Consider the following 10,667-nt stretch of genomic DNA (forward strand, 5'->3'; position numbering starts at 1 on the left):
TCGGACGGACAAAACATAGACCAAGCAATTACTCTCCTCGATCGTTTTTAAAATGTATTGGGAGTCGCGTTTAGCAAATTACAAGTTAATTTACACGCATTGAGATGATAAAAGAGAGGAAGAAAAAATAAAAAAGATTGGGGAAAATCAAACCAATCCGGGCACCTCTTTCTTGCCGAGGAATATATATTTACGACCTTCAAACTTCGCCTGACGCCAAACAATGCTCTTTCCATGGAGTCAAACGGTGCCATTAATATATTCATCGTCTGGAAAAGAAAACCAACAATTAATATTGAAAATGAATGTGAGGAAAGTAACTTAAAAGCTAATTAATTGTAAGATTATGCTCATACGTTATGTGTTTCGAAGAAAATACATGTTCAGATATATAGTTGATTATATCCAAAAGATACATTAATCCCACATAATATTTATTTGAGATTATTATTAGTATTATTAATTATTAAATAATTCAAGTATCCATATCCATCTAGTGTAGCATATAATTAAGGGTAGTATATAATACTACACTAAAAATCATATACCACATATTATATATAAAAAAAAAATTAATGTATAAAATATATATATTTATATCGTAACGAAATTTTTGGTATACCGAATTGATACATATAACTGTACCGATTACATCGAAATTTTATGGTATACCGAGATTTCGGTATCATATCGGTGTATATCATTTTATACCCAAAAAAACTTTATATTTTTTAAATTCATTACTTTATTAATTAAAAATATTATATATTTTTTAGTTTCTATATATATTGTTTCGATATTTTGATATATACCAAAATTTTCAAAATTTGTACTGTTACGTACCGTATTAAAAATTCCAGTATCATTATCACATCGTATCAAAATTTTCGAAAAATTTGATATTTTTTGGTGCAGTAAACTGAGTATATCGAAATTTTGATTTTTTTTACATATAATATTGAAAAAATATGCATTATATTATTAATAATTTTAGATGTTTCGATTCGTTGTGTGGGTGAAAATATATGGTTCAATAAATAAAAGAAAACCTAAGAAAGTGTTGACGACAGCAAATCCATACAGCACTTACTTCCCAAACCCCTATGTGCCATTTCTTGACTTTCAAACACTCTTTTATTTAATTCCTGCAACAACCTCTTCAAATTACAATAATCTACATTTTTATTTATATTATTTATTTATTTATTTATATTATAGATAATATATATAAGTAATCCCATATTGTCCTCCATCCATTTCTGATTCTGGTTTCTTCTCCTCCACCATTAATACTCCTGTTCTGGTGAACAAAAACCCTCCTCACAAGCTTATAATAAACAATAAATCATATCAATATTTTTTTAAAAAAAATAATCCCTCTTTGAGAGTGAGTGTGTGTGTGCGCAGATCAGTTCTGTTCTGTGGCACCATCCCACCACCCTCGTGCATTAAGGGCTCCATCTGTCGACTCTGATGAAGATTCTAATATAAGCCCCGGCATATGTTTCTATCGATGTTCTCTTTGCTTCAAGTCCGTGGGAATTTTCTGGTACTATGGTTAACAAACAAGTATTCTAATATTTGTGAGGAAGGGTATGGGCCTGTACTATCTTCCTCGCTTTATATTCAATTCGCTTTCTGTTTTGGTTTTCGATTTTGCAGGCGATTCTTGTCCTTGGTTTTACCTTTTTTTATTCCATCCCATCACTTTCTCTTGATAATGAACCTTAATTCACCATAAATTAACTACTGTTACGGTTTAATTATTTTATTTTTATATATAGGACTGACTATTTATTGATGATGAACTAAAAACAGGAGTAGGTAATGTGAAAAAAGGCTATAAAGAGAAGATTCAGTCAGTGAAAGACCAGCAAGAACTAGGAGATTTGTGATTTGTTTTTCTCTTCGGGCTGGCTGCTTCAAAATTTCTTCAACTTTATTTACAGCTTTAAGGTAGCATCGAAACCCCAATAATGGCATCATCAAACAGACATTGGCCTAGCATGTTTAAGTCAAAACCCTGCAACACAACACATCTCCAATGGCAGCAGCATCACTTGACTGCTGGTTACCACAGAACCCCATATACAGCAGGTACATGTATTTCATGTTATGGGTATTTATTTTCTCTAGTTCAATGGTTTTCTCAGTGATATCTAGCATGGCGTTAATGTTTTTGCAATTAATGATAATGGGTTTTTTATCCAATAGTTCCCGAATGTGAAGAAAGAACTGTTGAGCCAAAACCACGATGGAACCCTAGACCAGAGCAGATTCGCATACTTGAAGCGATATTCAATTCAGGGATGGTGAATCCTCCAAGGGATGAGATAAGGAAGATTAGGGCACAGTTGCAAGAATATGGCCAAGTTGGAGATGCCAATGTTTTTTACTGGTTCCAGAACAGGAAATCAAGAAGCAAACACAAGCAACGCCAACTCAGTAACATCACCAAATCCCAGCCTCAAACCACCACCCCTTCGCCTCCCATCTCCAACGTTATCACCACCGCTGTCACGGTTCCAGCTTCTTCATCATCTTCTTCAGATAAAACTTCTCCGAACAGCTCAGCAGAAAAGGCTCTTTCTGTCGGCTCCACTCCTGTGATCGATTTGCTTAGTTATTCAACTGCTTTAGTGAACCAATCTTTTCTACAAGCTCCTAGAGAGCTCTTAGGCGACCACTTCTTCTTTCCTGTGCATCAAAACAATGGAGGATCGACTGCTGCTCCTGGTTTAACACAAAGGTTTTGCTTCCCAGATTTATCCACCGTAATAGATCAGGGTATTGGAAGTTGCCCAAGTTTCCAGCTTAGTGAACTCATGCTGATGAATAACTCCGTCTTAAAGAAGGCTGAGGATGACAAGATTAGACTGCAACAGGAGATTAATCCCACCATAGTTACGGCACCAGATAGTACTGTTCCCGCCATTTTTACTCCATCACTCAGTATTACATCCCCCGTCGATCGCATTCTTCAAGGTATATATCTGCCGATCACTTGTTTTTTCTCATGGAGTTAAATTTTATTCATTTTTATGATGAAGAACTATTAATCAACCGTAGGGTTTGTTACTTGACAACCCGTACAATCGAATCTCTTCCAAATTTTCTTGAAGGAGAATGAACAGGCCTACCGATATTCTGATCTATATTTCCGCATGTCTGAGTAAAGTCACCTGTGTAATTAGTGACTGATGATATTGTTCACTGTATTGTCTCTCTTTTTGGGATTTCATACGTTTCGTCTTGATGGACATTTAAGTCTTATATTTGGTAAGAGACAAGGATACATTTGTCTTTGGCGCCTAATTCTTGCTCACTGTCCCTCATGTGCCTGCATGGTTTGACTTAACCAATCTCTCGTCCTACTCTCTATATAACTCAATTAAGTACAACGCTAAATATCAGAGCATACAACGATTTAAATCAATAAATTTCATTTCTAAAATATGTACAAGTTTTAACGAGTTTAGAACATACAGTCGACTCGATGGTCTTGACTTCATCTGATCTATGGTGCAGAAGAAATGGTCCAAACAAAATCGACCGTGTTCGTCAACGATGTGTGCTTGGAAGTGGGATCGGAGCCGTTCAACGTGAGAGAGTCATTTGGCAACGATGCAGTGCTTGTACAGTCATCGGGGCAGCCAGTGATCACTAACGAGTGGGGAGTTACTGTGCAGCCCCTCCACCATGGAGAATTTTACTATCTGCTTCGCGCGTTCACGCCTGATGAGAACAGTAACATTCATTTGGTATCAATAATAATAATGTCAATCCTTCTATTTTATTTTATTTTATTATTTATATTTTTATAGGGATGTGCTATGATTGGTTTCTTGCTCATTATTATACAGATTTAATTTGGAGAATTGCTGAAGCTGGAGAAGATCAGAAGAAGCATTATCTGCATGCATTGCTCTATATCTAATTTTTTGTGACCTTCGGTTGTTTGTTTTGGTATTAATCAAAGATTTTACGTACATCTCCATATTTACCTAAATATTATCGGTATGTTTGATTAGCATGGGCTGTGTCATTATCTGTCACATGGGATGATCTTATGATGATCAATATGTGTAGTCGACTTATGTATGTGTACTTACATTTCGTTTCAAATTATATTTGTAGTGCAATGCAGGAGCTAGCCGTCTTTATAAGTACCTTGTTTTATTCATTTTCTCATTTATCATCTCAAAGAGTTGTTTGACATAAAAGTACTAATCAAATAGATGGAGATTATGTGAAACAGATACAAGTGTTGCATGTGTGCATGCATGCAGTGCTGTAACATCCTAACACACCATGCAACGAAATAATATAATTTATCACACAATTAAACTTTAATGAATAAAAGAAGACAAGATGAATCTTGCACAAGCATACGCACGTGTGTGTTATCTCAAGCAAAAGATGCACTAAAAAAAACTTGTCAATTTACAATAACAATACTAGTGAATAAAAAAAAAAGCTAACTTTCTTAAGGAAGTGATGGAGCAAAGTATATTCAAAGTACTTTATCACACCAAATAACCAAAACTACAAATGCAACGTTTGTGAAACCAAAATTCTGTTTGATGAACAACACATTAATGAGCATCGTGATGAGGTGTTGTATCTGCGTGTCTTCAACACTTCATGACAAAACAAAAATAGCATTGGATTGATCATTTGATCTCTTCGAATTAAATCACCAACTCTCGTGTTTGTTCTCCTGCGACGTTTAATACTCATCCATCAATCATAGTATCTATATTTGATTATTTATAACTTTCATTTGCTTTAGAGTTTATTAATAAAAATAAAATCCTACAAGATATGGAGACAATAATTTCATTTGAAAATAAACTTCATAGAAATTAAAAAAAAATGGCAACAATAAATGCTTATTTACCTTCAACAAGTCATAAATACGCAAATACTATGCTCACGGTTGTAATTCAAATGACACTAGTACTCTTTTCAAATGACACTATTTATGCGGTCAACTAATTAGTGCGTTAAACCACTAATTTATTGGATGTGATGAAATAGTTTTAAATTATACATTCAATATATATACGAGTGATATATTATTGATAAGCACGTTAGTTGAACAACATATCAAAATTATATTTATATATATACTGTGTGAATATACATGCAAGGCTTATAATAATATTTGATTAAGTTCCAAGCTAGTTTCAAAATGCTGGAGCCAGACAACAACAAATCTTTGTATTTCTATTGGGTCAAAAATGTCGCCATTAATGATAACCTATAGTATGTCGATCAAAGATAGGAAAACATCATGATGATTACAAAAGTCGGTTTTCTAGTTTAATTATATTTTACTATATCAAATCAATATAGCCCTATTCAGCCATGTAGGATAACTTGCTAATTTAACGTAACGTCAAAATGATTCAAAATTCAGTTTGGTGTGGTTTAATTTTGGTGCTTTCTTTATTTAATTCATCATTAATATCCATATTTTTTTTTATTCCTACTTTTGGTTTTTTTTTTTAATAAAAAAATCGGAATATTTAAAATACATGTATAATTGTTTGAGAAAGCATAAATATGATTATACTTTTTGAATAGTTAAAAGAAAAGCGTGCGCTTAAGTTGACGGGTCAACATCTTGGCAGGGTTGAGTGGTGCAGAACGATTACGTGCAAATTGGTGATTCGAATAGTGCTCCAGCTGCAAAAAATCCTATTATTTGTCTCATCTAGCCATTTTACTATTTTCAATTTCAATTTCAAAAGAATATTCATTTTATAATTCTAATAATGATAAATAATTAACACGTGTGTTGTGTTAGTTAAAAATAGTTTGTTTAATTATGTAAGTAATGATGTTTTATTTTTATATTTATTTATTTTTTTAAATTTTATCTATAAATACTCATTCATTCTTTATTTTAAATTTAAATCACATGAAAACACAAAATCATCTCATCTACAATTATAGTGTAGAAGTCAGATAAAAGATTTAAAGTGAGATTTCTCAAAGTGTGTTTATCTTTGTAAGGAATAAGATTAGTAGAGAGAAAAAGTGTTAAATTACAGTATTATGAGTTAAGTACTTTTTATTCTCAATTATTTTGTATTATTAGTTATTAATTAATAAAGAAGTTGTCTCTTTGAGAGGTTTAGAGTAGAAGTTGCCCAATTTTGAGGCGAATCACTATAAATATTAGTGTCGATCTTATTCATTGTTTATATTACTTATGATATTTCGCTGCGATGTTACCGCGTTTATTTCTCTTATATCTCAACATGTAAATGTTTTCGGAAAGATATAACAATTTAGATTTAATTCCATTATAACCGTCCAACTTCCAAAGTTATATTTTCATGGAAATTTATATTCCCTAAAATTCCAAGCAACCTGCTTAAAGATTGGGTTATATATGTCCATTTATCCGCAACTTCGTTTTGATCCAATTAATACACTTATATTGTACCTAAATGTGGTGACTTTTTGAATTATCTTATCTTATATTATGCTTTTCATGATTCAAATACAAAATATTTATGTATCATGGTACTGTAATATCATGAATGTTTAATATATTAGCTCAATATATTCATGACAACACACGCAGCGCGTGTGTCTAGGTGGTTACTATATATATATATATGTGTGTGTGTGTAATGATTGTGCATGAAACATCACATTGATAGCAATCATCCCAAACAAATATATTTTTAACTGCTACGAAATGAAAGTACGTGCAGTGTGGCATTGGGTTTGCATGAATGTCGTTCGAATATTTTCAAGGTGAGAGAAATTAGGGCTTTGGTTTTCCCGATGAATGAATGAGACAACTTCCCAAAGCAAAAGAAAAATTCTGGTATATGACTTGTGTTTTCGTGTTATCTTGTGCTTGTTTGTACGTACGTCATCATCAAATAATTTGGTAGGGGAAGATATATTTAATTTGTCAGCATTTGAAATTACTATTAATTTTTTTGTTTTTAAAAATATGATATTTTCTAGTAGGATGATAAACAAATCCCCGATATTAATAGATTTATAAGGAGCATGATTTATTAGATAAAATGTGACCGATTGAAATAAATATTAACAATCAAGTAATTTGCACAGAAAAGTTGTATGCTTGTAAAGATTACATCTATGTCATCGTAATATTAAGTGTGAGACTTTTAGAGTGACTACTTTAGAAGACACCAAAATATTTAATTTCATAATTACCTTTCTCACCCTATTAAAAACATCTTAAAGTCATTCCATATTTTACATAGAAAAACATATAAACAAAACTTCTCTTTTAAATCGAACGACTCTTCTAAATTGAAAATAATTTCGTGTTAATTATTTAATATTATTTGATCAAATTAAAAATAATAATAACATATGCTACGCGTGTGCATCTTTTACTAGTATATATTAAGTATGAGATCCTTAGAGTTAGACTTGTCAAATTGGGTAAGGCCCGTCGGGCCGGCCCATCCCGCTATAAAAATTGAGTGGGTTGGGTTGATAAAATAGCATACCGTTTAGAGGCGGGCCAAACAGGGACGGGGCGGGCTGGCCTGTCAAATTAGGGTAGAATTTTATATTTTTAAGTTTTATATAAAAATTGGAATAAGTCTCATGCGACTTCATCACTCTCTTATCTTATTTCTTCCTTATTTTTCTCATGCGCCTCGCCTCCATCACTCACTCTGGTAAATCTGAATCTCTGTGCTAATGTAGAAGATCAAGATTGAATAGAATTTAATGAGAATTGAATTTATAGTATTTGTTTAATTTTTTTATGTTTTGTTTAATAACTTTATCTTTTATGGACTATGTTGTATGCTTTTCTTAATTTATTATTTCAATGTTTTTAAATATTTTATGAAACTATTTGACTGAAATATATTTTTCTTCTATATTTACTGTGATACTGTATATCATTTTTTTTATTAAAAAAATAAGAGGGCCCCAAGTGGGTTGGGTTAGGTTGGCCATTTAGAGGCCCGCCAAAACGGCGGGTGGCGGGCTGGCATGTCTACTTAGAGTAACTACCTTAGAAGACACCAAAATATTTAATTCTATATTTACCTTTTTTACCATACTAAAAAATTTCTCAAGTCACTTCATATTTTACATAGAAAAAAACTAAATAAAACTTCTCTTTTAAATCGAACAACTCTTCTAAATTGAAAATAATTTCGTGTTAATTGTTTAATAATATTTGATCAAATTAAAAATAATAATAACATATGAAATACGTGTGCAACTTTTACTAGTTTTAATTAAATTGGGGGCATCCAATGATTAAACAAAAAACATTGAACTGATTTATTTATTTTAGACAAGGCAAAAACTTGTGTGAGACGGTCTCACGGGTCGTATTTTGTGAGACAGATCTTTTATTTGGATCATCCATGAAAAAGTGTTACTTTTTATGTTAAGAGTATTACTTTTTATTTTGAATATCGGTAGGGTTTACCCGTCTCACAGATAAAGATTCGTGATACCGTCTCACAAGAAACCTACTCTTTAGAAAAATGTCATTTTTGTTTAGCTCATTCTCATCTACTTCAAATCTTTACCATTATCTTTTTTGAGTATATGAAAGAGGATTGAGACTCGGACTTAAGTCATCTACAATGATTTAGGGGGTGAGACCATTGGGGTTAGAAGCGGAAGACCAAGAAAAAATAATAAAAAGCGAAGATAAAATCAGCAAACCCAAAGTTAGTTTCCACAAGCTATGCAGTAAGTTACTAGCCTAATAGAAATTGGACTGGACCTGTTTTATCATCAGTTAAATAGGCCCAGGCTAAATCGTGGCCCGGATTTCATATACGGGTCTGGAGGTGAGCCAACCACTGTCCCTGAAAATGCTGAGGTAACGGAAGTCGAACAGCCATGAATTCCCAAGAACCATAACCTCAACACGGAGTACTTTCTCCGAGAAATAACCAGAAAATCTTTCGAAATCGTAAAACAGGGAAGGGAAACGCCTCAAGAAATGGGAGCATACAGAGCGGATGACGATTACGATTACCTGTTCAAGGTGGTGTTGATAGGAGATTCCGGCGTCGGGAAAACGAACCTGTTGTCTCGCTTCTCCCGGAACGAATTTAGCCAGAGCTCCAAATCGACAATCGGCGTCGAGTTCGCCACGCGATCCATTCAAGTCGACGACAAGGTCATGAAGGCCCAAATTTGGGACACGGCCGGCCAAGAAAGGTTCGTTACATATCCTTCTTCCCCGGTGAATTCCGATTCATTTTTCTTCAAAAAAGATCGTCTCTCGATCGTGGTTGTTGGTTGTAACGCCACTCATGCTTCATGCAAGAAAACAAGTATGATGATATGTGCATGAAAGAATGGTGTTTGAATGATGTTGATATTTTTACTGGAGAAGAATGATGAATGTGATCCTTGGTGTATTTGGCTTTTGGCGAATGCAAATTTCACTGACTATAGAAGAAAATGATCCATCACTATAGATTGGATTGAAATTCGTTGATCATACGTTCTAAAATTGAAATCTTCCATTCTTGGATCTTTTTTCCATGAAACTAGCAGCACCCCTGTATACCAAGAGCGGGGCAGTTGAATTATTCGAAACTCGTGTTTAAATGTATCTGCATTCTTGTTACCAAAAGAAATGAAATTACCATGTTTAGATTGAAACACATCTCTTTTTTCTGATCAAAGATGAGGCTTTCTTGTGATTGAATGACAACACAACTCGATAATAATTACCGTTTCCAAAGACTGGAGATGTTTAGGCCGATATGAAAATCATAAAATTTCCCGTCATGGACGCAGTTGTTTTTCATGCATTTCATCTCAAAACAGCTCTCTTGTATAGAACTATGTTTTCTTATTGATAGTTCCATAAAACTCGACTTTAGGTATCGAGCAATCACAAGCGCCTACTACAGAGGAGCAGTTGGGGCTTTAATTGTGTACGATGTCACCCGACATGTTACATTCGAAAATGTGGAAAGATGGCTGAAAGAGCTTCGAGGCCACACGGATATGAACATAGTGATCATGCTGGTTGGAAACAAAGCAGACCTGCGTCACCTACGAGCCGTTGCACTAGAGGATTCTAAGTCATTCGCCGAAAGGGAGAGGATCTTTTTCATGGAAACTTCGGCCCTAGAAGCTTTGAATGTAGAAAATGCATTTACCGAAGTGTTGACACAGATATATCATGTTGTAAGCCGGAAGGATCTTGAAATCGGGGACGATCCCGCTGCTCTGCCCAAGGGCCAAACTATAAATCTTGGAACCAAAGATGATGTGTCAGCTGTGAAGAAGAGTGGGTGCTGCTCTGGTTGATGCAGCCAGCTTTATGGCATCAATGTAACTTGAACTTTTTACCAATACGACAGCAAAGCACAAAATGGCAGTTTTTACTGTATCGTTTCATAAGATATTTTTAATTATTCTTCTAAAAATTGTTAGTGCTTTGGATTCAATAAACCACAAATTTTCGGTCGTAAAATTAAAACTTTAGGAGCAACCAATTTGCATATACTGTCTTTTGGTGATGACCAGAAACCAAGCACTCGAAACTTATGTGTGAAAATCATAATATACGATTGTTTAAATTACCAGAGTGTTTGTGAGTTGCAAACTCTACAAAAAAATTATTATTATTATTATTATTTTCATTTTTCACTTTATAAAACCGGTTT

General features: G+C 33.6%; 2 protein-coding genes across 6 annotated transcripts; both read left to right on the top strand.

Annotated features, from left to right (window-relative positions):
* The first annotated feature begins 1,263 nt into the window (after window positions 1–1,263).
* On the top strand, window positions 1,264–4,143 carry LOC140985923 (WUSCHEL-related homeobox 9-like). Of its 5 annotated transcripts, none has more exons than XM_073453996.1 (5): window positions 1,264–1,603; window positions 1,819–2,097; window positions 2,215–2,985; window positions 3,529–3,761; window positions 3,864–4,143. In XM_073453996.1, the coding sequence occupies exons 2-5, from the start codon at window positions 1,977–1,979 to the stop codon at window positions 3,867–3,869; spliced, it is 1,131 nt and encodes a 376-aa protein (XP_073310097.1). In that variant the 5' UTR covers window positions 1,264–1,603; window positions 1,819–1,976; the 3' UTR covers window positions 3,870–4,143. The 5 variants fall into 5 exon arrangements, with proteins under 5 accessions (XP_073310097.1, XP_073309987.1, XP_073310026.1 ...); XM_073453886.1 differs by having other exon boundaries at window positions 1,264–1,593; window positions 1,785–2,097; XM_073453925.1 differs by having other exon boundaries at window positions 1,264–1,593.
* A 4,702-nt stretch (window positions 4,144–8,845) lies between these two features.
* On the top strand, window positions 8,846–10,459 carry LOC140979684 (ras-related protein RABA1f-like). The gene is made up of 2 exons (XM_073445196.1): window positions 8,846–9,201; window positions 9,876–10,459. The coding sequence occupies exons 1-2, from the start codon at window positions 8,981–8,983 to the stop codon at window positions 10,306–10,308; spliced, it is 654 nt and encodes a 217-aa protein (XP_073301297.1). The 5' UTR covers window positions 8,846–8,980; the 3' UTR covers window positions 10,309–10,459.
* Window positions 10,460–10,667: the final 208 nt, after the last annotated feature.

This window comes from Primulina huaijiensis, chromosome 1 (assembly GCF_012295235.1).
Source record: "Primulina huaijiensis isolate GDHJ02 chromosome 1, ASM1229523v2, whole genome shotgun sequence".
NCBI lineage: Eukaryota > Viridiplantae > Streptophyta > Magnoliopsida > Lamiales > Gesneriaceae > Primulina > Primulina huaijiensis.